We start from the raw sequence: 27,692 nt of genomic DNA, 5'->3' as shown, positions 1-27,692 counted from the left end.
CAGGTGCCCCATTATTTTCCTTCTTTTTGAGGCTGAATAACACTCCGGCGTATGGATGGACACATTTTGCTTAGCCGTTCATCGGTCGGCGGACTGGGGATGTACCAGTATTGGAAAGCAGATGGAGCGTGGAGGTCACTGTGTCACTGGATTCACTGTAACTGCGAGAGCTTCTCTTGCTGAGCACGGTCTCCTGTGACTGACGGCAGCCTGGAGAGGCAGGTCTGCTTTCACCCGGGGCCGGATACTCTTACTGCCGTGCTGGCGGCTGCCAATGGGCCCAGTGTCTGTCGGGACTCACAGCTGAGGCTCCCACTGTGCCCACACCTGCCGTCCCTCTGGCCAGGGGGTTTCTATGCTGGGGGTGGGTTCAAGGTCACTGCAGCCTGGCAGGACCACTAAACACAATGCCCTGCTCTATGGGTTTGTCTTTTTTCCCCTAACCTGTTAGACCACAGTCTCACCCCCTCACAGCAAAGTCATTTGGGGCTGGTCACTGTCTGTGGGGGTCCCGGACTCTGGGGGCGCTGAGCAGCGTTCCAGCCCCGCCCTTCATGCCCAGACACTCCCTTTCTCCCCCTGACAGTGTCTCTAAAGTCTCCCGGGGCACAACCCACCCACCATCAGAACCCTCTGTCCCCCCTTCCCCCCCCTTTCTGTTCCCGATGCTGGGTTGTCCCTCAAAGGACACAGTAGTGAAGACTCACCTGCAGGACCCATGGGCCCAAGGAAGACCAGTCCTCGGCGGGGTCAGCTGTGCAAACTCCAATCTGATCACAACGGCTCTGAAGTCCGAAGCTGTCCCACCTGCCCCCCACTCGGAGGGCTCCACGCAGACTCGACTCGGCCTCATTCCAAGTAGCCCTTCCGAGGGACTATGTCCCGCCTAACGCAGGTCAGAGCTGATTCGTAAAACTCACTGGTGTGGGAAATCCAAGCAGGGAGGAGACGACAGGCGACCCACAGGACCCGTGCCGATGACCAGAGGCTCCAAGTCTCAGACATTTGCCTGCTGCCCACCCGCACCTGCCCCCCCGCCACCCGCACCAGGTGGCCCTCCAGCTGCACCTGCACCTGCCCGCTTCCCACCTGCACCTGCTTGCCGCCGGGGGCTCCGAGTTCCAATGGGATAAAGACACTCAGCAGAGCACATTAGAGACCTCAAATTATGAACATGAATATCTTTTTTTTTTTTAGATATTTATTTATTTCAGGGAGAGAGAGAGAGCATGAGGGGAGTGGTCAGAGGGAGCAGCAGACCCCCCACCCAGCAGGGAGTAACGTGGGACTTGCTCCCGGGACTCCAGGATCATGACCTGAGCCGAAGGCAGATGCTTCACCAACTGAGCCGCCCAGGCGCCCTGAACACGAGTTTCTCAGTAGTAACTATTTGTCCGCATTCAGACTTCCCAGGGGGGTTACTGTGATCATTTAGCATCGGTTCCTTTCCGGCTCCGCACACACACTCCTCCTTGCTGGCGGCTCCTGTCACCCCCGCAGTGGCCGCTCCTCAGAGCCGGGGCGGCTTTAAGAAATAGCAAAGCCCAAGCCTCCAGTTCTGCTGTAATGGGCCTGGGGTGTCACATGGGCGGCGAGGATGTTTTAAATTGTGATACAATACGTGTAAGATATAATTTACCACTTTACGGGCGCCTGGCCGGCTCAGTCGGTGGAGCCTGTGACTCTCCATCTCAGGGCTGTGAGTTCGAGCCCCATGTTGGGTGTACAGATTACGTAAATAAAAACAAAGATTTACCAATTTAATCATTTTATCGTGTACCATTCAATGGTATTAAGTGTATTCCCAAAACTGTCCAACAGTCACTTCTATCTCATTCCAGAACATGCCATCAGCCCAAAAGAAACTCCATCCCCATCAGCCTATCCCTATCCCTCCCCGGACCCCAGGCCCCACGAGCCCCTTCCCGCGCGTGGAGGGGCCTGGTCAGGGCTGTCACTCGCGTGCACTCACACCCGTGCGGCCTCCTGCGTCCGGTCCCCTCCCCGCGCGTCGTGGGCTCGGTCCGTCCCGGGGCCGCGCGGGGGGCGCCTGGCTCCTCGGGTGGCCGGGGACCCTCTGCTGCACGGGGGACCCGCCGAGTGGGCCCGTTCATCCGCCAGTGGACACTCGGGCTACTTGAACAGGGCCACCGCGAGCGCTGGGGCGCGCGCTTTATTTTTTTATTTTTTTTAAAGATTTTATTTATTTATTTGACAGAGAGAGATCACAAGTAGGCAGAGAGGCAGGCAGAGAGAGAGAGGAGAAAGCAGGCTCCCCGCTGAGCAGAGAGCCCGATGTGGGACTCGATCCCAGGACCCTGAGATCATGACCTGAGCCGAAGGCAGCGGCTTAACCCACTGAGCCACCCAGGCGCCCCCGGGGCGCGCGCTTTAAAAGGATCGTTTCTCCGGTGATTTTTCAAGGCTAAGCTGAGGGCCGCTGACCCACCCGACCGGCTCCGGCGCGCGTTCCGGCCACGTGGCGGCCCTCCCCGCGCGGGCCTCGGGCTCCTGTCACCGGTGCCCCCGGACGTTGGCGCCGCGACCCCGCCCCCGTGCGCCCCCCGCGCTCCAGGTCGCGCGAGCACCGGTTCCCACTCCGCGGCGCGGGGCTCCACCCCACCGCCCCGAGCCCCGGGGCCGCCGGCCCGGCCCGACCCCGGCTCACGCCTGTCGGTTCGCCCGCGCGTCGGGCCCGCGAGTCTCGGGGTGCGCGTGGCCGCGGCGCCCGCCCGCGTCGGCGTCCGCTCCGGCCTGCCCGGGACTCGCCGGGGGTCGCGTGCACCTGCCGAGGGCCGCGCGTCCCTTCCCGGAGCTGCACGTGCCGCGGGGTCCTCGTCGGTCACGCGCGGAGACCGGACCCCAAGCGGACGGGGACCCGGACTCCGCCCCTCTCTGTGACGTCACACACGGTTGCCGCGGCCGAAGCCAACCAGGCCCGCGCGGCTGCGCCGCCTGGCCCCGCCCTGCTTGCTGGTGATTGGAGGAGGCGTTGCACCACGCGCCCCCACAGACCAATGGGGACGCGGTCGCGACGCCGGGCGCGGAGGAGGGCGAGTGGCCCGCGTCCGTGCCCCCGTCGGCTTGGCCGGGCTCTCCGCGGCTCGCTCTGGAAAAGCAGCTCCCGCCGGTGCGCGTTGGCCGCGGTGTCTTGAAGCTCCATCCTTTGCAAACACCCACAAGCGGGCGGTTAATGGTTTTATTTCTTGAGGTGCACAGTTGCCCTGAAGAAGATTCCAGAAACTCGCGGCCGGGCGGTGTGGGCACCTCGCCCCCTCCTGAAGTTCTCACCCTCAAATAGGAGCTGGCCTGGGAGGTCACCCAGTTACTACGTTCTGTGGGCGGGTTATTTGCTGCGCCGGCACCGCTGGCTGCTCGGTGCCTGCAGGCAGGAGGGTACGGGTGCTGCGGGTGGGCACTGCGCAAGCTGTGTTTCCCCCGGAAACAACCGTCTGGGCAGAAGTGCAGCGGGTCCTCTGCATGTCTGGCAAGTGTACTAGCTAGCCCTTGCTGGGTAACGAATCAGCCCAAACCAACAGACTGGAAGCAGCAATACATACTTGTCCTTTTTGTTCATCGTTTCTGCGTGTTAGGAGTTCAGAAACGGTTGGGCTGCCTGGTTGTGGCTCGCAGTCTCTCATGGGGTTCCGGTCCACACGTGGGCCAACTGGGGTGGCCCACTCTGAAAGCTCAGGGGGGTTGGAGGACTCACTCCTACGTGCCCACAGAGGCTGTTGGTGGGAGGCTCAGGCCCTCGCCCCATGGACCCCTGCCCAGTTACCCGAGCACCAGCAGGAGACAGCAATGCAAACCCACCCCCACCCCCGCCAGCCTGCGACCCCGAACACTGCCAGGCAGAAACCTACAGCTTTTATGACTGAGTTTCTGAAGCCACAGACGGTCACTGTTGATATCCTACTGGTTACACCAGCCAGCGCTAGTCCCTGTAGACGGTCTACACAGGGGTTTGACTACCAGGACAGGGGGACTGCTGGGGGCCCTCTCAGAGGCCACCCACAGAAGACCATCCGTTGAGAGGAAACACAGCATGACCACGGGACCTCAGCTTCCCTTGCCCACTTCCAGACCCCACTGTCTCCTCTGAGGTGACTCAGCTGGCAGGAGGAGGTCATGGAGCCCAGGCCAGGCCAATAGGCCTTAATCTGGGACTTTGGGCAGCACTTACCCGAGAGTTTGGCCATTCCTTTCCCCCGCAGTTTGCTGAGCTGGTAGCTCCAGCCTGTGCCAGGGGTCACCTTGTCACCAAGCCACAAGAGCCCGCTAACGAGTGAAGCCTTAACCACAGATGGTCGCACAAAAGATGGAGAAAGAGTGGGAGAGAGGAGCAGAGGGAGACCCCAGCCTTCACCTGAGCCCTGCACCCAGCCTTGCCTGCAAGTGGCTCTTCCAACCATTTCAGAATTAGAGACCCATCCTTCACATCCTAACAGTTAGGAGGGGTTTCTGTCCTTTGTAACACGATGTCATCAACAGATGAAGGGCACATTCACAACGTGTCCGCCCCCACACGGGAGCGTGCCCAGCCCCAGCTGGAGTGAGGTGCCCCCACCCACTGCCCAGGGGACGGACAGGAGCCCACGACATGCGGGGAGGGAGCCAGATACAGGAGGCCACACAGGGTGTGAGTCCACGCGTGTGGCACGCCCAGACCAGGCTCCTCCCCAGACGGGAAGGGGCTCGTGGGAGTGGGGGAGGGGGAAGGGGATGGCTGCCAGGGACAGGGTTTTCTGGGGGTGATGGAATGTTCTGGAACTAGAGTGATGGTTGCACAGCATTGTGAATACGCTCAGTGCCCCAGGTCGTGCAGTCTAAAGCCGGCAACTGCGTGCTGTGTGAATCGCACATCAGTAATGATGACCACGACGACAGCAGAAGGACAGGAAGACCAGAGCGGCGCAGCGTTGGCTCCCGCCCCCCGCCGGCCCCTCTCCTGCCCACACCCCTTGCTCGCACATTCTCCAAGGGCTCCAAGAGTTCCTGCTTCTTCTACACAAAACAATCTCTCGTCCCCTGTCAGGCCACACCAAAGCCTGCGACCTCCCCGGCCCACGCCCCGGCGCCCTCTGCCGCCGCCCGGCCGTGACCTTCAGGCTGTCCTTGCCCTGGAAGCTCAGAGGCCGACCTTTACACACCGGCGCGGAAACACACGCAGGCTGAGGGGAAAAGCAAGGTCACACTGACCGCATCCTCGCTTTCCAGGGGAACACAAGCATGAGTAAACAGAGCCCGGTGACCCTGTGACCTCCCCACGAAGGTTGTGGCTCTGTCCACGTACGGTTTGTCGCAAATAAAGCTCGTCCACGCTTTACTTTTGGAATTGAGAGTAAGTCGGCGAAGAGGAAAAGCCCTGTTTGGAGGGCATCCAGCGCCCAAGTTCTCATTCTGGCCCGAGGTGGTCACATCGCACCGCCAGCTGCCCGCCCCCCGCCCGCCGCAGGTGTGCCCAGGGGACACGTGCGGTCCTCAGCGGGGCGGCGACAGGCATCACGTGGTACTGCAGCTCTGTCGGAGCGCCTCCCCTCTCCCCCACCGGGTGGGGCCTTTCTCCTGACGGGCAGGGCGTGGGCCCCAGCAGAGGGACAATGACAGGGACAGTGTGTCATTGTCACACTGTGTGTGAGGCCCTGCGCGGGCACCGGATACCCCGCTTCTCCCAAAACTGTCTGTTTGCATCTTTGTTGCCTTTTTCTCTGATTATAAAGGAAACGTGCTTTGTGAAATGTAGCCTCAGGCCTGCAAATTCTTCGGTTTCTCTCTCTGAAGCAGGGTCTCTCTCCAGCCCCGCAGACATCGGGGTACCTGGGCACTGGCCGAGATCTGGCCCATCTGTCTGCCACGAGCGGCAGTGGGTTCAGAGCCTGCCGGTCCGAAGGGTCACCTCCCCGAAGCGTGTCAGACCCCACCACAGAGGCAGACAGCCCACGAGACAGTCCACTTTTCTTTAATGATAAAAGAACAAAACCAAACAGAAGTCTGGGTTGCCTAGTCACGACCCAAGGCAAGGTCCCTGACCTCCCACGGTCCCGGGGCGGCCCCCGGGGGCTCCGGGGTTGGAGCCAAGGGGCCGGTCCCCTTGCTGGGGGATCCTAGACGCTCCGCAGCATGTGCAGGGCGTGCACAAGGAGTGGTCGGGCAGCCAGGGCGGGGCTGGGGCTCTGCAGGGCGTCCGGGGGGTCAGGGGCGCCGGGCCGGCTGCCTTCCCAGACCGTGAGCCGCAGCTCGTCGCCCCCGCCACCCAGCACCAGGTGAGTCCGGTCGCCACTGCCGCTTATCTGCCAGGGGTGAGGCAGCGGGGTCAGGAAGAGGGGCCCCCACCCCCACCCCCAGCCCGGCGCTCCAGGGAGCAGGACAGGCGGACCCCCTGACCTGGGTCTCAGCGCTGCCCCACCCCCCAGGAGCTCAGGGAGCCAGGGCCGAGGGCTCCACTGTACCCACGGGGAAAGGGGGCCGAGACGGGCTTCTCCTGCCCAGGGCCACCCCGAACCCTGCGGCCTGGGTAACCCAGCTTCCCCGGCGGACGTCCTCTCCAGCTGAGACCCAGTCCGGCTCAGGGCAAGGGTGCTAGCCCTGTTCTAATCTGGACAGAGGGAGGTTTTACTGTAACAGAGTAATAATGTTTTGGGGTAACAAGGAAAGCATTGTACACCACTGCTTCTGAAGTCTGGGCCAGGCCTGGCTGCGCTCGGTCAGCGACCACCAGGACTGCCCGGGGCAAACCTCAGTCTAGACATGATTGTCCTCCGAAATGACATTTGGGTGGCTGCGAAGGGTTGCCCCATGGGGACGGCCCGGGGGATGTTCTGCCAAGACCGAAACCTTTCTGATTTTGCATATTTTGTACTTAGAGGTCCATATCCCCAGCCCCACGAAGCCAGCTGTCTGTGCCCCCGACCCCGCCGCAGAGGGGACCGGCACAGCCCCGAGGACGCAGGCGCCTCACGCTCACCTGCAGCGTCCCATCACTGAACAGCAGCAGCAAAGCCCGCTCCGAGGCCAGGAAGCGCAGCAGGCAGAGGCCTGGGGCCGCGGGCGGGGTGGGCATGGGCCGGGCCCCCTCCTGCAGACAGACCCAGCCCTGCGGCTCTGGCTCTCCCGGCCAGCCAGGGGCTGTCCCCACTTGCCCAGCCCCACTCGGCCCTGCCAGGCCCTTACCTCTCGCAGCCGCTGCTGCATACAGCGGGTAAACAGCCGGAGGACGGCCAGCTTGGCGCCCAGCGGGCTGGGCACGTCCCTGGCGGCGAAGGTTTCCAGCTTCCCCCGGCCAGGCACATAGCACACTCGGCTGGGGAGTGGGATACAGGGCGGTGCCTATGTCTCAGCCTCTACCGGGGACCACTTGGTGCCCGAGGACGCCTTCCCGCCAGCCACGCCCCTGGGATGGGGGTTTGGAGACCAGCTCCGCACTGACCCACCTCTGTTCTTACCTCTAGCCCCAGCCCTTCCCCAGAACTCCGGCCCCTGGAGCCGTGTCCGTCCTGAGATCCCGGCCTGCCCCAAACCCATGCCTTTGCCACCTTCCCATCTGGCCTAGTATCTGCTCCGACCTTCCAGATTCCAACCCCGCGGTCCAGATTCCAACCCCGCGGCATTCCTCCGAGGCCACCACCCCAGGCCATGGCCACTCCCCGCCTGACTAGTCCAACCACCCACCTGCTGGCTCCCTGGGTCTCTCCTGCCAACCAGGTCACATGGAAAGTGTGACCTGGACCCATCCTTCCTGTTCCAACGGCCACAGCAGCTTTCCGGGCCACTGACTTCACATCCCCCCTGTGTCTCCACGTCACTCGGTTCCTCACACCCACCAGGCTGGGTCCCATGTCCAAAGCTTTGCACATGCTGTTCCCTGTGCCTCCCATGCTGTTCCTGATGGCTCCTTCTCACCCTTCCTGTCTCGCCTGAATGTCACCTCCTCAGAAAGGCCCTTCACAGCCCTTACCCTGCAGCCCCCGAGTCTGCCCCCTCACCCAGACCATCTGCTCCAGAAAACTGCCTCCTGGAATCAGCTGAGTTATTGGCGTAGCACTGTTTCCCCCTCCAGCAGGCAGTGAGTGCCCACGGGCGTGCACAGTAGGTGCTACTTTAACAAATACTTGAGGAATGATTGAAGAAAGATGGGGAGCTGAGCAGGAGGCCCGTGACTTACTCCCCTGGGGGGCGCAGGGCCATGTGTGTGCCGTCCCGAAGCAGGACACCGCTGCCCCCGTCCGACAGGTGATAGCCGAAGCCGTACTTGCTGAAATAATCCACCCACTTGGGGGCCCAGAGGGTGGGCCGCTGCTCCCCTGGGGGTTCCTGCGTGGCTGGGCATAAAAATGAAGTGAACTGAGCAAGAGGTCCGGGAGGCCTGGGGACGGAACAGTGGCGACGCGGAAGATGGAGAGCCAAGTCCAGGGGGCAGGGAGCCCAGCCTTGCCTTGCAGGGAGAGGGACAAGGGGCTGGGGAGTCCCAGCCGCCTCTGGAGAGGAGCCCTTCGGAACCATGGGGAACACTCCAACCCCGCAGGCTTTGTGGGATTGCATTAAAAAAAAAAAAGTGTGTTAAAAGCAAATCGATCAGTGGCCTCTGGAATCCTGGGTCGGATCCTGGGAGAGCAAAAGGGGCACTGGCGGAAAAAACCGGCAACCCAGCGGCCAGGGAAGCTGCGGGAGCGGCAGGCAGAACTCTCAGGCTGCCTTCGCTGTAAATCTCAAGTGTCTTTCACTGTTTCTTTAAGATTTCTGAGTAATTCAGCGTTGGTTCCAGCTGAGGAAAGAGCCTCAGTGTCCGGGGTCTTCCTGTGCTACAAGAACAGAAGAGTAAGAAGAACCTGGGTCCTACAAGAAAGGAGAGGCTCGGGGTGCCTGGGTGGCTCAGGGGGTTAAGCCTCTGCCTTCAGCTCAGGTCATGATCCCGGGGTCCTGAGATCGAGCCCCGCATCGGGCTCCCTGCTCAGCGGGGAGCCTGCTTCCTCCCTCTCTCTCTCTGCCTGCCTCTCTGCCTCCTTGTGATCATTCTCTCTGTCAAGTAAGTAAATAAATGAAGCTAAAAAAAAAAAAAAAAAAAGGAAAGGCTCCTGGGACAGTGACCCAGGAGGGGCAAGACATGGGGGGCTGGGGGTTCCCAGACCCTGGGATGCAGGATGGGTGTCCGTGTGCGTGAAGCCTCCCTGAGCTCTACCCCCCAGGGGAGCCCCAGAAATACCCAGGGGCCCCTGGGCAGAGCTGGGCACTTTTCTTGGGATGTTAAGGGACAGGTGGCCCCTATGGGCCGGGCTGGGTTCCTACCTGGGAGGCCACGGTCCAGGCAGAGGGACAGGTTTCTGATGGCTGCCTCGACCTCCTGCTTCTGCCTCCGTTTTGGCCCTGAGGAGACAGATCTCTGCAGGGGCAGACCTGTCTGTCGCCCGCCGTGAGGGGCCCCTCCCACCAGCTCTGCCCCAAACTACAGAGTCTGGGAACATCTTATTTAAGACCCGGAAGCGTTCTGGCCAACGCCCCCATTTCACAGGTGGGAAAGTTGAAGCCCGGAGAGGGGTCCCAGCCCGGGCAAGGCCCAGTGGTTGCCCTGACCTCCACACTCTCTCTCCCCACCAGCACCCGCGGCCCGGGAAGGGCCTGGGATGGAGTGTCCGCTCACCCGCTGGGTCACTCCTGAGGGTCCCTTGGGTGAGTAGGTGGACGGGGACCTCGGGGTGGAGAGCCCCTCTGTCCAACAGGGAGGCCTGGGGAAGCAGCAGCCGGGGTGAGGGGAAGCAGGCCTGGCCCCCAGGAGAGGCCTAAGGCGGGTGAGGGTCTCCCCGCTGCTCACCTGAAGACCGCGTCCCCCAACTTCTCCCTCTGCCCAGGTCGCCTGCCTCCCCACGTGCCCTGCCCTGAGTGCTCACCTCGCGGCCGCACCCCACGGAGTCCGGATCTGAAGCACCTCCTACCGGACCTGACGCCTCGCTGGGGGTGAAGGGGCCTGAGGGAAGCATGTGGGGTTTGGGGGGGGGCAGAGCCTGGGCCCACGCAGCAGAAGGCATCTGCCTCCCACGTCCACCCCGCCGCAGGGAGGGGCGGGCAGGGGCGCTACTCACGGGGCGGCCGGCACTGGGTCAGCAGCAGGCGGCCCACCTTCCGGAAGAGCCGGCCCAGAGGCTGGGGCGCGGTGAAGAGGGGTGCGCTGTGGCAGGAGTGGGCTGGCAGCCGGTCCGGAGTGAAGCCCTAAGGAGCGGGGTGCCGGGGGTCCGTGCGGGCCGCCCACCCCCACCCCACCCCCGACGCCCGGCGGGCCCCGCTGGGGAACAGCACACACTTGTGTGAAGAAGTCGTCCTGGAGCAGGTGGTCCAGACTGGGCCGCTCGGCCGGGTCGGGCGCCAGCAGGCGGGCGATGAGGCGGCGGGCATTGGGTGACAGGTGGGCCGGCTCGGGGTAGTGGCCGTCCCGGATGTTCTGGTACATCTCCGACAGGGGAGCCCCCGTGAAGGGAGGGGTACCGGTCAGCACTGTGTACCTGACCCCCGGGGCGGGGGAGGCAGGAAGCTGAGTGCCCGCTTGGATCTGATCTGTGGGTCCGAGGTTGGCGCACCCCGACCTGTGCACATCTGGCCACCCCTGCCCGAACTCCCCGCCTCTGGACAGGCTCTGCGTCCACCTTCCCATACCCGCCCTACAGCTGCACACACCTGTCCGCATCTGTCCTAGGCTCACACCTGCCTGTCCCCCATCCAGCCTCCTGTCCCTAAGCTTCCACCTGCCAGTACCTGGCCCTGTGGGGGTGCTCCTGCCCCTCTCCCCAGGCCCAGGGGCTCCCCACACCCACTCACATGACGCAGCCAAGAGCCCAGATGTCTGACTGGCAGGAGTGCCCATTCCTGGCGATGACCTCTGGGGCCAGAAAGTTTGGGGTCCCGCAGAGCACTCTACGAGGGGATAATGGCGGGCTCAGGAAGGCTGGGGCCCCCATGCCAAGCGGGTCCCACTTGTGCCTCCGCAGAGGGACCGTCCAGAGCCTCTCACTTACCGGTGGCAGTGGCCCCCCGGCCCCACCCTGGCAGCCAGCCCGAGGTCTCCAATCTTTACCACCATGTTCTTGTTCAGGAAGAAGTTACCTGCCAGAGGAAGCCGGCCCGCAGTCGGTGAGGGCGGAAGCCCCGCCCCCAGCTCCCCGGCCCCGCCCCCGGCCTCCCCCCTGCGCTCGACCGCGCTCACTGGGCTTCAGGTCGCGGTGCACGATCCGCCGCTGGTGCAGGTAGCGCAGGCCGCTGACCAGGCCCCGCAGGTAGTAGCGCACCTCCGGCTCCGTCAGAGTCCGCCGCGCCTCCAGGACGTGCGCCAGCGACTGCGGGTGCCCGCGGGCGGCCGCGGCAGCGGCAGGGACACAGGTAACACAGGTGAGCTCGGATGAGCCCCGCAGAAGTACAGGAGGCGGGCCCAGGCGGCCGCGGGGGGAGTCTGATCGGGCCCGGAGTCTCCGAGAGGAACCCACAGTGGGTACATGCCGGGCGCAGGTGACCCCCCGTGTGCTCAGGAGGGCTAAGGTGGGCTCAGGGGGGGCAAGGTGGTCCCCATGGCCACAGATGAAGAGGAGATGGGCACGGGTGTGTATGATGAGCACAGATGGGCCTGGTGCGGACCGGGCGGGGACAGGTAAGTACGGAGAGACATAGGGGCGGCCACAGATACGCGCAGCAGGCGGGGGGGGGGGGGGGGCCCCGGGGGCCAGGAGCCCCGGGGGGGGGGGGGCTCCCTCTCCGCCCAGCCCCTGGGGCACCTGGCGGCCACAGTACTCCAGCACCAGGTACACGTGCTCTCGGTCAGCAAAGTGTCCGTGGAGGGCCACGATGTTGCGGTGTTTCAGGCGGCTGTGCAGGGCGATCTCGCGTTCCACCTGCAGCCACGGCCCCACGTGTCCACGCCCCATCGTACTCCGGCCCAGGGCATAACCCCATCCCCCAGGGCAGGGACCTCTCTGGGGACCCCCTGCGAAGTGTGGAGCCCCCGGGGCATGGAAGGACTGGGCCTACCTTGCCGTGGGGACGCAGTCGCCCGGCCGCACCCCCGGCGCGAGGCACCACCTTGAGGGCAAACACGGCACTGGTGGACATGTCCACCAGCTTGTAGCAGCGGCTGAAGGCGCCCTGCGTGGAGGGGGATGCGCCCGCTCAGCCGCCGCGTGGGCACAGGGGTGCAGACAGGTAGCCAGGCCTCGTCATACACACACGCACGAGATGCACGGACACACAGCTCACACCCTCACACCCTCACTCATGACCGCATGAACACAGGGAAGACGCAGGCACACGCACAGACGTATCCATCTCCGGATACATCCAGCCGCCGCACCACAATACAGCCAGTGCGTGGACACACGACGCAGTTCCACTCCCGGACCCGGAAAGCGCGGAGACGGAGAGCGCGTTCCGATACGGACCTGGAGACAGCCCGACGGAGTTTCTACAAAGGTCGGATACCTGTAACACGCGAGTGCGCGCCCGCACCCCTGGACGCACAACCCATGGGCACAGCGCAGGGCGCCGAAGACCGGCTCCCGCCGCACAAGGTACACTGTGCGACGGGCACTACACAGACCCGGGCGCCCGACCGCGCCAGCGGGCACCAGACCCCAGAGTCGCGCCGACACACACCCACGGGCTCGCAGAAGTCCAGCCTCGGGGCGCACACTGCTCGCCGGGGCTCGAGATCGCGCGCGCACGCCCCTCCCCGCCGCCGGAGACCCTCCCGCGGACTCGCGGAGCCGGGTCCGCACCTCGCCGATCAGCTTCCCGCGCCTGTAGACGCGCCCCGAGCTCGGGTCGCGCAGGAAGGCGGAGACCGGCGGGCGGCAAGTGCGCCGCCGCCGCGGCCCGGCCTCCATGCCGCCGGGGACCCCGCGGGCGCTTGGCGCCGGGGCGGGCGCTTGGCGCCGGGACTGGCGCAGCCTCCCGCCGACCCCCTCGCCGCGGCTCTGGGGGTTGCGCGCCGCTGGGGCGCGTCTTATTGGCTGAGGGGGCGGGGCGGGGCGGGGCCCGGTGCTGGGGGCGGGGCCCGGCGCTGGAGGGGGCAGGTGTGCGCGGCGGGCGGGCGGCGGGCGTGGGCGGGCAGGGACACCCGGCGGGCAGGTGTTCCAGTGACAGCGGAGCTCGCCCCGCCGCGCGCCCGCCCTGCGCCAACGCGGCGCGCCCGGCCCGGCTCGCTCTTCGGATCCTGCGCCTCCTGCCCTGCTGTGAAGTGTCAACGTGCCCATTTCCCCGAGAGGGAAACTGAGGTCAGAGAGCTTGTCTCCTTCTCTCAGAGGCCTCCGAGGGAGAGGCGAGTAGGGGCGGGGGCCTGACAGGGCTCTCGTGGCACTGGGGAGTCGTGGCCGGATCCAGAGGACAGAGAAAGAAGACCAGAACCTCTAGCGCCCGGGCTGCTCGGGAAGGGAGTGAGGCCCGGCGCAGGGGGCGAGGAGGGGCGCGGCTGGGGTTTGGGGGTGTCATGTATGCAGGCGCTGGGCCGCGGGAAGTAGCAGAACCTGGGGACCGCAGGACGGAGGTGATTGTGTGATCTCTGGCCTGGATGGCCAGAGGGGCCGTGCGATGAAAGCACTGGCGGGCTGTCCTGGACCCTCCCGGGAGCCACAGCCCAGACTCAGTTCCCGGCTGCTGGTGTTCCCATGCCACCCTGACATCAGTTCTGGGGCACAGGGACTAGCCACGTCCCCATTTCACAGGTGAGCACACTGAGGCCGAGGGAGACTGTGGCTTCCGCAGCCAGGAAGGGTCCGTGCTCGATCTGAATCCCAGCAGCGGCTTCTGGGTGTCACAGTATTAATCCCCGAATGTTACATAACATGAGGAGTGGAGGGGGTTAGCCGGGCTCCCTGTGGCTGGAATCAGGCCTTGGAATTTTCCAGAGACCAGATTTCAGAATCTGGCCCGGTCATGCTGCCAGGGACAGGAAACACCTTCTGAGTGGTCACATGTCCAGCTGGTGTGTCAAGCAGGAGCACCCAGGGCATGGGGGCCTCTCGGGGCTCCCAGGGCAGGGCAGAGAGCAAGACTCTGGTACCTTTGTGGGGGACCAGCCTCAGCAACAGGGTCGGGGATTCTGGGGCACCCGTGGGGGCAGCTGGCTGCAGCCGGGAGCCCGAGTTCCCTGCTAACGGAGACCAGGAGCTGTGTGGCAAGAGGTGGGGGGGGGGGGGCACGGGCCTGGGCCATCACATCACCGTCACCCCGCTGCCTGCTGGCTCTCAGCTGCACCCTCCCTCTGTGCGTTAACTCAGGCATCCTTGTCAGCGTGTGGGACCTGCACCGGGCCCTGCACGCCCAAGACGGACACTTCTGGCCCCCCTGGAATGACTGCCAGGAGATCACCGGACTGAACCACAGCCTGAGTCTGGGCGGCCTCCAGAGGTGCGCAGCAGCCTCTCCCTGGGTGGGTGCTGTTCCACTTTACAGATGGGAAAACTGAGACGCAGGAAGGCGTATTGAAGCTGGGGGTCGCTGGACTGCAAGTGGCTGAGTCCCACCCGGAGTCCAGAGCCACTGTCCACACCCCCATACCACCCCCCTGGGCTTCTGGACCCTTCTTCCCAGGGCTCTGGGAGCTCTGACAGGGGCAGGTGGCGGAGCCCAGGGGACCCCTATAAGGTCCTGGCTGGGGGCCTCACAGCCAGCCTGTCAGCAGCACAGACCCCTGCTCTGCCCAGTGTCCCGGCCGCCCGTTGTGTTTTCCTGGCTGAGCGTCTACCACAGGGCCAGGGAGACGTCCCGTTGTCAGGCTGCCCCTCAGCGAGGACCCTCTCCCTAACCACTCTAGAATGGAAAACAACTTCCAATAGAACAAAAAACACAATGTCCACAGCAGCATAATTCACAACAGCCAGAAAGCGGACGGACACCCCCAGAGCGCACTGACATACAACGGCACATCACACGGCTCGGTCCGTCCCCACGCGGGAACACGGTCCAGCCTCAGGAAGGGTGGGGACCCTAACCCCTGCCATGACGCGGAGGGACCCGGCGGACACGGGGCTCAGGGAGAGGAGTCAGACCCAGAAGGACCCGTCCCGCAGGACCCCACTCCCAGGAGGGCCCCAGAGGAGTCCCGTCCACACGGACAGGAGAGGAGGGGGTGGGAGCCCGGCCTGGGGCAGGGACGGGGAGTCCGAGCTTCGTGGGGACAGAGTCTCCGTGTGGGGAGATGGAAGGTTCTGGAGACGGAGGGTGGGCGTGGTGGCAGGACCGGGCAAGTGTGCTTCCCGCTGCTGAGCCGTGCGCTCTGAGACGGCTGAGTGGTGAATTTGTGCTGTGCTTACTAGAACGACAACGGACAGTGGCCACATCAGCTTCCCCGTCCTCCCCCAAAAGAAATCACTGCGCTAGGAGCGTACCAATTCCTCCAATTTTCCGGACGGGTAAACTGAGGCCGTTTGCCCGGCCGGCGAAGGGCGGTGGTATGGCCGAGGGGCTCGGCGAGATGCCGGACGCTCCCGGGCCGACCCGTGCCCGGGTTCCAGAGGCGGGGTGGTCTCTTGGGCTGTCACCTGGCCTGGCCACCCACCGCGTGCCGCCCGGAGCCGCGCCCAAGCCCCAGGCTACGGGCCACAGGCTCGCTTTCCCTCCGTCTCTCCCTTCACTGACCTGAGGTAACTCCCCAGACTCAGCACATTTCCTGGGAGAAATGCTGGGAAGCTTCTCTCAAAATACCTGTGCAGGTGGGGAAGTGGCTGCTGAGCCCGGCCCCAGCGGGGACACTCCAGGAGTCCTCCCTGGGGAGGCCCGCGGGACCATGCGTGGGGCTCGCCTGTGGGCATGCGGGTGGCACAGTCGCCCCTTCGGGAAGGACGTGGAGCAGGAGCGGGAGGCTCTGAGCCCCTTCCCGGCCTCCCGGCCTCTGGAACACCGCGGACTCCTCCATACCTGCGTTGGTGACCTGTCCCCTCACCTGGCAGCTCCCCGGGGACAGCTGGGAGCGCAGCAGCCACCACACTCCGGAAACCCCGTGACTGCCGCCACGCGCTGCTTCCAGACCAGCTCAGCATGGTGGGAGCGGCTAGTCGTGTCCCCCCATCACCCCAGGACCAACCTTGGCCCTTGCCTCTCCCAGCCCTGTGTGCTTGCTGGCTCCTTCCAGAAGTGCTGTCCTCTGCTGTCCTTCCCAACGCCACTCTGCGGGCTCCTCCCTGCCCTGCCTTCTACCTCGTCAGCACCCTTTGTGGCTGTTCTTCCTTCTCTAGCTGCGCCCAGGGCCAGCGGCGTGGGTCTCAGGACATGTCCCTTATCTTCACTCCCTTTTGGTGACATGGTGCAGACCAGCAGGACACTGAAGTGGGAGGCTCGTCTCTCCACCCATATCTCCCTCTGAGCTCTGCCAAAAACAGAGCCTGAAGCAAGGGTTTGGTGCAGAGCAGGAGTGAGGGCTGGGAAGGAAGGGGCATGGGGCAGGGTGGGCCCGGGGAGCCCCTGTGGGTCCCTAAGCAACGGCGCACAACATTCCTCAGGACTGTCTACCCAAGAGGAGGATAAGGGGAGCATCAACCCCCTGGCCAGATCAGGGGACACCGAGTGCTTGGGCCCTTGGAGACTCAGACAACCAGGGGGTGTCTGGGAGCTGCGGACCCAAGGGCAGGAAGTTCAAGACTTCCAGAACCAAATCACATTCAAACAAATGAATGCGGATTCGCTCCCATGGCCGTCCACTCTCACCCCCTCACTCACCCCAGTCCAGCCACCCTGGCCTCTCTGCTGGTCCAAGATCCCATACCGACCTCAGGGCCTTTGCACATGCCCTTCTCTCTGCTCATGATGCTCTGCATCCCCGAGTCTCCTGCCAGCCTCCCTTTCTCCTCTTCAAGGACCTAGGCAAGGGCCATCCTTGTCCAGGAGGCCACCTCCGCCCTGCGATTGCCTCTGCTGCCCCTCACAACCTGAAATTATGTCGTTCCCCGGCAGGTCTGCTGGTTTCCATCCCACCAGACTGGGTACGCCACATGCAGACGCAGGTCTGGGCTTGTCCCGGCTGTGTTTCCCATAGGTGCTGACTTGCTGGGTGGCCTCATATAAGCCTGCCTGCAGAGGGGACCTCCTCAACGTCCCGAGTGGGTGCCGCCGCTCCAGGCGGGGACCCTACTCTGACTCCTCTCCAGGGACACCAACTGGCGCTGGCTGTGGGCACAGGGCAGCGCCAGCATCACCCCAGCCAGATTTCCATGGGACTAATCTGCGTTTCATCTGCCTGGGTCTTTTTACCAATTGTGAGAAAAATAGCTCAATGTCATGGGAGATCCTGGAACAGAAACAAGGAAATTAGCTAAAAACACACACAGTAAAATCCATATAAAACGCGGAGTTCAGGGGCGCCTGGGGGGGCTCAGTGGGTTAAGCGTCTCCCTTCGGCTCAGGTCATGGTCTCAGGGTCCTGGGATCGAGCCCCCCGTCGGGCTCTCTGCTCAGCTGGGAGCCTGCTTCCTCCCTCTCTGCCTGACTCTCTGCCTACTTGTGATCTCTGTCTGTCATATAAATAAAGTCTTTAAAAAAAGAAAAAAAAAAAGAAATTCACAAAGAACCTATAAGGCAGTCAGTCAGTCACCCCAGGACCCTTGTGGGGCACATGCGGGCTGTCCCCTCCACTTCCCGCCCGATTTTACAGAACACACCTCCGTCTCTCTGTAAATGGCACCGTGTCACGCTGAAATTTCTTGACGTTTCCACCGCCCCGTGTACCTGAGATGACCTGCCGTGTGCAGGGAGCGCCCCCAGCTCCCGCCCCGTCGGCCTCCAAGCTGCCTCCCTTTCTCCCTCCGCCCCCGCCCCGCCCCGTCCTCACCTGGGCCTCCAGCCACCGGGCCTTTGCTCGTGCTGTGCCCCTGCCCCCCTCTCCCTCACACCCTCTCCTCCTCCTCCGGGTCCTGCCTGGAGTGTCCCCAGCTCCAGCAGGCGCCCCCCACAACCCCCTCCATGAAGGAACTCGGGACGGCCGTTCAGATGTGGGGAGAAGACTTTCTCAGGACCCCCGTGTCCTGGGGGTCCCCAGTGACCCTACGAAGTGGGAGTGAGGATTCCTCTCTGGGCAGCTCCGGAGACCCCGGGTTCTGGGGTGGGGGGTTGGAGCGTCAGAGCCCCCCACCCCGATCCGGTCTCCTCAGGAGGCTGAAGTATCTCGGGGACCACGTGGCCAGGGCCTGAGGCATCACAGGAGTCCACAGGGAGTTGGGGGTTGGGGGGACATGCTGAGGCCACGGGATCTCCTCGTGGGTGTTCCCTGAGCCCCAAGGCCGCAAGACGACAGAGGCGGCAGGAGCCCAGTTGACAGCGCATCCACAGGGACCGTGTGGACGGATGTCCCCTCAGGGACGGTCCGGGCTAGAGCTTAGGGTAGGGGACCGCACTGACCCCCTGTTGGGGGTCTAAGCCAGGGCCCAGGAGGGTGGGGGCGGGGCCGAGACGCTGCCACATTTGCAGAGCGACCCTCCTGCGCGCCCTCCACCTGCGCGGTCCCCGAGCTGAGCACTCGGCCTCCTTCTCTGCGAGTCTGCTGAGTCCAGCTCGGCTGCGGCCAGAGGACAGGGGACAGGGCAGGAGACGGGGGCCCGAGGCCAAAGGGGTGAGGCGGCAGGGCCCAGGACACCAGACCTTCCCCCCCATTCCCATCCGCCACGACAAGCTCTGTCCCCACAGGCGCGAGGACCCCATGCAGGCCCCAGCACCTGCTGTGTCTCCTCCCTGCAGGCCACAGCGCCTGCTGTATGCACTTTCTACAGCACTCGTGCCTGCTGTAGTTTACTCACTGCACTGTACAGTGCCTGCTGTATGCACTCCCTGCAGGCCACAGCACCTGCTGCATACCCTCCTGGCAGTGTGCAGTGACTCTGTACACACTGCAGACCACAGCGCCTGCTGGATGCACTCCTTGGAAGGCTCAGACTACTACATGCGGTCCCTGCAGGGCGCCGTGTCTACTGTGTACACTCCCTGCAGAGGTAAGCGTCTGCTGAATGCATCTGTGTAGGACGCGGCCCCGGCTGTATGCACACCCTGCGCGCAGAGAGCTCTTTGGACTGGGGCCCGGGGAGTGAGGCGCAGCGGAGGGAAGGAGACTGTCCACTTGGTGGCGCCCCTGAGCCAAGCCTGATCTCTTCGGATGCCCCCGGCCCAGGCGCGCCGGCCAGTACACAGCTGGTGCTCAGCAGCGGCCGCCTGGCCTCCACCCTCGCTCCTGCTGCCCTTTCTCGGTCCCTGTCCAACCAGGCTGAGCCTCCTCAGGGTCCCAGACGGCCTCTGTCAGTGCTGACCACCGGCCCGCTCTCCCTCCTCCTGAAGCCCAACCTCCCTAGGCCTCTGGGACCCCACGCACTGCGCCCCCGTCCCCGCCCCTGGTACTCGGTGTCCACTCCCTCCACACTCACACCACACTCTGGACACCCCCGTGTGTCAGGACACCCACCCGTCTCTCTCCCCCGGACACGGCCCCTGCGCTCCCCGCCTCTCGCTGCGGGCCCACAGACCGCTCACCGCAGACCCCCCAGGAGCGACCTGCGGGCATCCCCGGGCCTCCTGCCGCCCTTCCACAGCTCCGGCCACCAGCTGCCTCCTACCACACCGGCCCAAGGCCACCCCCCATGGAGGTCCTCTGTGCTCTGCTCCCCAACAGCGGGGAGCTGCCCGGGGCTCCTCGCCCCCCCCCCCTCACCCCCCGGGCAGCCAGCTGTGGCTTTCCCACCTCCCATGGCTCCCATTCCTCGGCCTGTCTCCACTCTGACCCCCTGACTGTCTCTTACCCTCGCATCTGGGGCTTCGCCCTCCTCCTCATGGCGATCGCCTCATCCGCGAGGGCCTTGCGGACCGGCAGCCCCATCTGCGGCGGGCCTGGGCTACTGCCTCTGAGTGTCCCCATCCAAAGGGCCTCTACCGTCCCGGGGCCGCCTCCCCCAGCCTGGTGAGCTGCTCCACCGCTGTCCTTGCACACAGTAGGTGCTCAGTGAAGTCTGCGTGCCTCAGTGGCATTGAGGGGCCTTCCCCTGAGCTGCTGCGGGCGGGAAGGCAGACAGAGCTGGACTGGTAACCCTCTCCCCGTGGTCGGGGCTAGACACCCCTCAGCAGGCTTCCAGGAGGATCAGGCCATGCGCTGACCTAGTGACCAGAGGAGCAGTCCACTCCTCGTCCCCTGGGTCCCCATCAGGGAGCCATCACAGTGGGCAGCAAGGAGCCGGGCGCGGGGTGGGGAGAGCAGAAGGTGCCTCCTGCTTGCCTGCGTGGGCAGGGCCCCGCGGCTCAGAAGCCAAGCTGGCAAAGGGCGGGTTGGTGGGGAGCCCTGGGGAACTCCCTCTTTGCCGGTCCTCAAAAGAGCTGAGGTCCACTTGGGGGCATCTCGGTGAAGAACCCTGCCCACCCCACTGCCTGAGCGGGAAAACGGACATTCTAGGGAGAGGGCGACTGTCTCGGGGATAGGGATCCTCTGGGCCGCGGTCTGGCTGCAAAGCCACTCCTTGCAGCCCGAGGCCAGGCAGGGAGGTTGGGAGGCAGGGTGGGGCGCGGCCTGCGGTGACAGCAGTGCCCCGGAATGCTCCTGGCAGGGGTGGAAGGGGGGGGTCTCCATCCCCCTCGCCTGGCCTCTGGAGCTGAGCCTCTCCCAGTGCGTTGGGGCTCTGCTCTGGGGGTGGCCGGGACCTGGAGGGGGACCCCCAGGGCTACAACCCAGGGGAGAGGGGTTCCTCAGTAGGATGACCTTGAGGGAGGGCTGGGGGGAGGACCAGGGGAGAGGGGTACTGGCCGGGAAAGGGGACTCTCGCAGGGAGGCTATCTGGGCGTCGGTGGAAAGAGGCAGCGGCCCGGACTCCGGGAACCATGGCAGGGCCACCTCGGTTCTCGCACATTCCCTGGCCCTGAGCGCGGAGCCCGGAATAGCAGCCCCGGGGTTGGGGGGAAGGGGCGGCCAGTTCCCGCACGGCTCCCCCGCCCTGGCCTTTCCAAGGTCACCAGCATATGGACGCTGGAACACCAGGCCGCGGCTCCGGGGGACCGGGCCCCGCGCGGGGCAATCCCCTGCCGTAGACCCGCGCCGAGGCGCGCAACGGCCGCGCGAGGGCGCACGGGGCTACCGTCCCCGCCGACCCCGGCCTGGGCGCGCCCAGGGAGGCCGGGTGGGAGGGGCTGCCCCTGGCCCCCCCCCCGCCCCTGGCTCCCCCCGCCCCTCCCCGCGGGCCCCGCCGCTTCCGCTCGTCCTGGGGCCGCCCGGGGAACCAGGACGTGCCGCCTGGGCTCTACGTAGCCGGTAAGTCCCTCTGCCTATCCTCCCACTACGCCGGCCCGCGTCTCCTCCCCGTCCCAGGGCCCGGTCCGGCTAGGGGCTGGCCTGGCAGCAGTCCCCAGGGTGGGAGAAAGCTCATCACCACTTCCTCCTGGGGAAACTGAGGCCTAAGAGGCGTGACTCGCCCTGGGATCACACTTGCCGTCAGGAGTGCCGCCAGAACGAGGTGCGATTGCCTGTCCGGGAGGGGTCTCTGGGGAGTAGAAGGATGGTGCTTCTAGCCCCTCAGTTCCCCCCACCTAGACCCCCACCCCTCAAGCCCGAGCAGAGTGTGTGCGGGGAGGAGGGGGTGTCCGAAGGCCAAGCCCTCTTGCCCTCCAGCAAACTTCTTCCCAGCCAGCTAGGGCTCTGGGTTCAGAGAGGGGCAGAGACGCAGCTGCTGCACAGCTCTGGGCAGAGAAGGGGACCTGCCCAGTGGTCCCCAAGGTTCTCAGCTCCTGGACCCACTGTGGACCCCAGTCCCTGATGTCCAGGCAGGACTGTCAGAGCCAGGGCCTGAGAACTGGGGAAACTGGGGCTCCAGGGGGCCCAAAGGCTCCGCTGGTACAGGACCCGTGCCCAGGACCTCGGGGCTGGAGACCTCCAGCTGTCCTTCGCGTCCTCTGGGCTCTGCTGACCACCAGGCAGCCTGGCCGTGGCCTGAGAAAGGACACACAAGGTGGCCACTTCCCTCCCCCTTTGTCTGGCAATGTCATGGTCATGAGGGTACAGACAGCAAGTGATTTCATCTTTCCCCGGACAGATGGGGAAACTGAGGCCCGGGGGGGCAAAGTCTGCCCCCTAAATGCCTCCCTTTTTTCCTGAGCCATCCTCATCAGCGGCCCCTTTCCCTCTGCAGGCCGCCCTTGGTGGGGCCCACAGCGTCTGCACATGAGGTCACGAGTTGGCGACTGGACTGGGGCCAGGTCACCCCCTTGTTATCCCTCAACCCAGGGGCTCCCTGCTGCTGTGGGTCTGGGGGCTGAGGTGGCCCTGGAGGCCCAGGTCCAGCTTCTGCCAGGGACTCGGGCCCTCACTCGGTCCCCACCAGCCGCAACTCTGCAAAGTCCCTCCTAGAGCCCTGGACTAAGTCCAGCCAGTCCTCCTGGCACGGATGGGGAAACTGAGGCCCAGGGAAGCAGAGTGGCTGGCCTTTGGCCACACAGGAAGGTAGAAATGATAACGGTGGGGTGAGCGGTGATGGGGCCCCAACCCTGGAGACACCCATGCACTGTCCTGGAATGATCGGACAGATTGAGCACCTACTGTGTACATTAAGAGACGACACAGTCAGTAAGAATAAAAGATGACATTCTCTGAGCTCGGCCTCTCGGCTACCAAGCTCTGTGTCTCCCGTCTTTCTGACCCGATTCGATGGACCCCTGAAACTTTTCTGTAACGGGGGCTCTGTTATTACCCTACTTTTCAGAGATGAAAACAGAGGCCCAGAGAGGTTAAATTATTGCCCCAAATCACACAGCCAGTTGGGGCAGAGCTGGGGTTCAGACCCTGGCCTGCTGGCGCCCCCACGGCAGCGCCCTCGGTGCCCCCCCACGCCCCGCCCCCTCCAGAACCTCCTTCTGCTGTGGACCTTCCTGAACTGTGGTTTAGGAGGCAGTGCTCAGGTAAGTGGGGCATTCCAGGCAGCCAGTGGACTTAGAGACCTGGCCGTGGTCTGGGGGCCACCAGGCTCCTCTCCAGGCTGATGGTGCCTCTCCCTCCCCAAGTAGGGTCCAGGTGAGTGGACCCCGTGGGGTTCCTGGAGTCGCTGTTCCAGCTCCTGTGGGCGGGGTCTCTCCGTGCGCAGCAGGCGCTGTGTCTGGTGAGCGCCCAGCTGGGGTATGGCCGGTGGGGTGGGGTGAGGGGGGGTCCCGCCCAACTCCTGGCCGCACCCTCAGCCTGCCCACACATGCTGTGCCTTTTAATCCCACTGATCCAACTGGAATGTGGGTGGGGTTGGCCAGGCCAAAGGGGGGGTCGGGCCAGCTCTGGAGAGAAGGTTACTGGGGGTCCTGAGCACACTCGGGCTATCTTGCTCCTTGTAGGTTCCCTGGGGAAGAGCCGTGCTGGGGAGACTCCCATGAGTACCGTCTCTGCCGTTTGCCAGTGAGTGGTGTCCCCCTCCCAGACCCTCAGCTGGGCCTCCAAGACCTTCCGTCTCCCGGGTTGGGCCCCCAGATGCACGTGCCAGCCTGCCAGGTTCTCTAGGCTCCCCTGGGGCTCCCCCAGCCTCGGACCTCTGTTTGTCCTCAGGACTGTCCCCTAGGGGCCATTCCCTTCCGAGACCTCCAGTGTGCCATCTACAATGGTCACCCTGTCCTTGGCAGCCAGAAGACTTACCAGTGGGTGCCCTTCTATGGTGGTGAGTCGCCTACCCTCCTGTTGTCCAGAAGAGGCAGGGAGAGGGGCTGCTAAGAAAGCAGGAGGCCTGGAGGACTGCGGGAAGAGAGCACTGGGGCTTTGAAGGGCATGTAGGAGTTCAAGCGACGCAGGGGCGGGGGTTCACCGTGACCTGTGAAACAGGAGCAGGGGAAGGCAGGGTCTGTCCTGCTCAGGGTTGAGTGCCAGGCTGAGGATTTACTTGGAGCTGTATCTGGAAGCCAAGAGTTCTCAAACTTATCCCAGTAGCAGGAAATGTTACTGCATTTAGCTGAAGGCAGCAAGTTACATAACTGTGTGCCCGGGGCAGCGCGCCTCCAGATTTCAGGGAAACAGGCAGCTCTAGACATAGTGGAAGCAGACACAGATATGGAGAACGTTCCATCCGTCGAACTCTGGGGGGTTTGGGGGGGGGGGGGGGGGCTTTTCCCCGCTAAGAATTAGAGGAAATTTGCTGTGATCCCACCCCCGCAGAGGCCTGCCAAGGCCAGTTCGGGCTCTGTTCTAGGCAGGGTCTGCCAGCCAGGCTCAGGGCGGGGCAGGAGGCCAGGAGGAGCAGGGATCAGGGCTGCCCGTTCGGCCCCACTGCCAGGCAGGGGGGAAACTGAGTCCTGGGAGGGCCAGCGACACACCCAGGCTACACAGAATTCAGTCCACAGTGAACGCTTTCTGTTGGGCACATACTGGGTGCAGGACCCAATGCTGAGTGGCCTCTGCCCACGGCTGTATGCGAGAGCCTGGAACAGTGTTGGGAAGGTCCTAGGTGCTCTGTGTTGGTGGAACTAAAGAATGAATGAAAAATGGGTAAGGGTGTTAGCAGTGGATAAGCGGTATGGACCCCCTAACCCGAGGGCCTCACCTGAATGAATGAGCACGCGCGGGACATCAGAATGCTTGTCCGGGCCTGCCCCGGGGGGCTGGGGGCGGAATGCCTAGATTCGTGCCCTGGCTCTGCCTCAGCCTCCATGTGCGGCTTTGGCTGAGTCTGTGAGCCTCATCTGCCTGAGGAGGAGGAGGCTGGGACCCGACCGCGGTACGAGGTACTCCAGGGCCCCGCATTCCTCCCGCCCCCAGCGCCCAACCAGTGCGACCTCAACTGCCTGGCCGAGGGCCACGCCTTCTACCACAGCTTCGGCCGCGTCCTGGACGGCACGCCCTGCAGCCCGGGGACGCAGGGGCTCTGCGTGGCTGGCCGCTGCCTCGTAAGGCCTCGCGGGACCCCGCAAAGCCCCCCTCTCACACCCCAGCCCTGACCTCGGCACCATCCCGTTCAGTCCCAGGTCCCTCCGTCTTCCCTAATCCCCGCCCCCTCTCCAGGTCCCACCCACCCCTAGGCTCCAGAGTCCGCCCCTTTACCCATGGACCCCGCCCCCAGGACGGACCCCCAACCCCCAGGACGGACAGAGGCAGGGGGCGGTGGGTGAAGCCGCGCTCGTCCTCTCCGTCCCTGTAGAGCGCCGGCTGTGACGGTTTGCTGGGCTCGGACGCCCGCGAAGACCACTGCGGCCGCTGCGGCGGCGCCAACGAGTCGTGCCTTCTGGTGCAGCGCGTGTTCCGAGACTCCGGTGACCGCCCGCTCCGTCCTCCCCGCTAACCCGAGCGGTCCCTTTAACGAGCCTCGGGCCGGAAGCGAAGTCCCGAGCTGATTCGGCAGCCTGTGGCCCAGCCCCCTCTCGCTCTTCATTCTGATTGGTTATTCCCAGATGGCCCCGCCCTTCCCGGAGCAGATGGGGTTCTAACTCTTTCCCTGCTGTACTTAAGCGAGAATAACCCTAACTCCAAAAGCTAACCCATCGTTTGGGGCTACCAGGACCCCCTCATACCTTCTTACCGCAGTATCTCATTTAATCCTCAAATCGTCCCTCAAATACGCTCCCACCTACGCCCCAACCCCCTCCTTTCCTCCCACCCAGGTGCCTTCGCAGGGTACTGGAACGTGACCCTGATCCCCGAGGGTGCCAGACACATCCGTGTAGCCCACCGGAGCCGCAACCACCTGGGTATCGCGGGGTCCAAGGGGGGAAGCGCCCTGCTGGCCGCCTGGGAGCAGTGGGGGTAGCCCGAGGCCTGGGGCTGAGGACGCCGGCTCGGGAGGCGGAGGAGCCGGTCCGGGAGCCCGGGCTGACCTTTCCCTTGCAGCGCTGATGGGGGGCGATGGGCGCTACGTGCTCAACGGGAACTGGGCGGTCAGCCCACCCGGGACCTACGAGGCGGCGGGCACCCGTGTGGTCTACACCCGCGAGGCAGGGCCCGAGGAGATGCTGAGCGCGGCTGGGCCCACCTCCCAAGACCTGCTCCTGCAGGTGCGGGCCAACTTCCGCGGGGGGTGGGGGAGATGTAGGGGATGGTTGGGTTACAGGCGGGGGGGCGGGGGGCGGAGAGGGGAAGCCCAGCCCGAGGCCCGTGCTCCGCTCCCTAGTGTGACACCCTTCCAGATCCTCCTGCAGGAGCCCAACCCCGGCATCGAGTTCGAGTTCTGGCTCCCTCGGGAGCGCTACAGCCCCTTCCAGGCCCAGGCGCAGGCCTTGGGCTGGTCTCTGCGGCAACAGCAGCCTGGGGCGGTGGACGGGCAGCCCTCGGAGCTCCCAGCAGCCCCAGCTACCTCTGTCCCACGGATCCCAACCCCCGCCCCAGGTGAGGTGGCAGGGCCAGGGAGGGAGCAAGCCGGGAGGGAGGCCTGTGCCCCTTACGGTACCACCACCCCCCCCCCCCCCCCCCCCGCAGACCCCTGCGCACCCTGCCCTGACACCCGAGGTCGCGCCCACCGGCTGCTCCACTATTGCGGGAGTGACTTCGGTGAGAGACTCCTAACCCCAACCCTCACCTGCCTCCTAATTGACCCGAACTTGACCCGTCCTGCTGACCCTTGACTCCCTGACCTGACTCCAACTTGACCCCTTCTGACCCTTTGCCTTAATCTGCCCTTTGACTTCTCATTGATCCCTGACCTCGCCTGACCCGAGCCCCTCCAGTGCCCCATCCAAGCCCAGTTCCTTTCTCTGGCAGTGGGGTGCGGGTGGATGGGCGCCCGGGGAGAGCGTCCCGCCAGCCTCCACGTGGCCCTGCCCGCAGTGTTCAGGGCCCGAGTGCTGAGCCGCCGGCATCAGGCCCAGGAGACCCGCTACGAGGTTCAAGTGCAGCTCATCTACAAGAACCGCTCGCCGCTGCGAGCCCTCGAGTATGTGTGGGCCCTGGGTCGCTGCCCCTGCCCCCGGCTGGACCTCCACCGCGAGTACCTGCTGGCTGCCCAGCGCCTCATCAGCCCAGATGGCACTCAAGACCGACTGCTGCTGCCCCACACGGGCTATGCCCGCGCCTGGAGCCCCGCGGAGGACAGCCGTGTGCGCCTGGCCGCGCGCCACTGCCCCCGCTGAGCCCCTCGACAAGGCCGCTGCTGCGTGCGGCAACAGACACGCCGGACCAGGAAGCCAGAAGATATCTCACACCTCGAAACTGTGTGTCTGCTTTGATTCCCTTTGCCTCACACTCACGTTCTTGGAGACACTGTCACAAACAAGCAAGGCCCAAAGGAAGACGTTGTAATACATGTTTCCTCTCCTGCCCTTGCTACCAGGAAGCTCGCTGCTGTTTAACGACCTGACTCCCTGTGCTTTCTCTTCTCGCGGACACACATAGGCTGTGTATAGTCAAAGACGCTCTAACAAACAGGCCCACACCCCAGAAGACATGTCTGACAAAACTATAATGTCCCGCTTCCCGATTTCCTGGCTACCAGCAAGCCCAGAGATAATCTTGAGGGCCTTAGTAGTTCTGGCTGGGTTTCTTTCTCTCCTTCCCTCTTTCTCTCTTAAAGCTTTTATTTTATTTTGTAAGCTTTTATTTATTTATTTATTTATTTATTTATAAAAATTATTTTATTTATTTGACAGAGAGAAAGCACAAGGAGGCAGAGTAGTAGGCAGAGGGAGCCGCACACTCCACAGACTGAGCCGGCCGGGGGCCCCGGCTGGGTTCCTTTCAGGCAACACCACTATCCATCCCGCTTGTTTGAATTTAATTTTTCAAGGCACCCTGGTTAAGCATACTGGGCCGCAGACGC

General features: G+C 64.3%; 2 protein-coding genes across 8 annotated transcripts; one reads left to right on the top strand and one right to left on the bottom strand.

Annotated features, from left to right (window-relative positions):
- Positions 1 to 5,946: 5,946 nt before the first annotated feature.
- On the bottom strand, positions 5,947 to 12,885 carry PLK5 (polo like kinase 5 (inactive)). Of its 4 annotated transcripts, none has more exons than XM_059388503.1 (15): positions 12,750 to 12,884; positions 12,007 to 12,120; positions 11,754 to 11,870; positions 11,192 to 11,321; positions 11,004 to 11,091; positions 10,807 to 10,902; positions 10,295 to 10,493; positions 10,077 to 10,203; positions 9,885 to 9,961; positions 9,638 to 9,722; positions 9,286 to 9,363; positions 8,165 to 8,321; positions 7,174 to 7,303; positions 6,968 to 7,078; positions 5,947 to 6,293 (listed from the first exon to the last, which is right to left on the bottom strand). In XM_059388503.1, exons 1-15 carry the CDS (start codon positions 12,855 to 12,857, stop codon positions 6,108 to 6,110), a joined length of 1,803 nt encoding a protein of 600 aa, XP_059244486.1. In that variant the 5' UTR covers positions 12,858 to 12,884; the 3' UTR covers positions 5,947 to 6,107. The 4 variants fall into 4 exon arrangements, with proteins under 4 accessions (XP_059244486.1, XP_059244487.1, XP_059244488.1 ...); XM_059388504.1 differs by having other exon boundaries at positions 12,007 to 12,057; XM_059388505.1 differs by lacking the exon at positions 6,968 to 7,078 and having other exon boundaries at positions 12,750 to 12,885.
- A 7,787-nt stretch (positions 12,886 to 20,672) lies between these two features.
- Positions 20,673 to 27,452, top strand: ADAMTSL5 (ADAMTS like 5). Of its 4 annotated transcripts, none has more exons than XM_059388501.1 (13): positions 21,176 to 21,238; positions 22,113 to 22,179; positions 22,683 to 22,878; positions 22,984 to 23,075; positions 23,299 to 23,359; positions 23,507 to 23,615; positions 24,707 to 24,834; positions 25,086 to 25,197; positions 25,546 to 25,632; positions 25,772 to 25,935; positions 26,068 to 26,266; positions 26,357 to 26,428; positions 26,705 to 27,450. In XM_059388501.1, the coding sequence occupies exons 2-13, from the start codon at positions 22,145 to 22,147 to the stop codon at positions 27,004 to 27,006; spliced, it is 1,557 nt and encodes a 518-aa protein (XP_059244484.1). In that variant the 5' UTR covers positions 21,176 to 21,238; positions 22,113 to 22,144; the 3' UTR covers positions 27,007 to 27,450. The 4 variants fall into 4 exon arrangements, with proteins under 4 accessions (XP_059244481.1, XP_059244484.1, XP_059244482.1 ...); XM_059388499.1 differs by having other exon boundaries at positions 21,206 to 21,238; positions 22,113 to 22,423; XM_059388502.1 differs by lacking the exon at positions 21,176 to 21,238 and adding an exon at positions 21,288 to 21,440.
- The last annotated feature ends 240 nt before the right edge of the window (positions 27,453 to 27,692 follow it).

The sequence above is a fragment of the Mustela nigripes genome, chromosome 2 (assembly GCF_022355385.1).
Source record: "Mustela nigripes isolate SB6536 chromosome 2, MUSNIG.SB6536, whole genome shotgun sequence".
Taxonomy (NCBI): Eukaryota; Metazoa; Chordata; class Mammalia; order Carnivora; family Mustelidae; genus Mustela; species Mustela nigripes.
The sequence above is the reverse complement of the archived record's forward strand: the minus strand, read 5'-3'. Positions and strand labels throughout refer to the sequence as shown.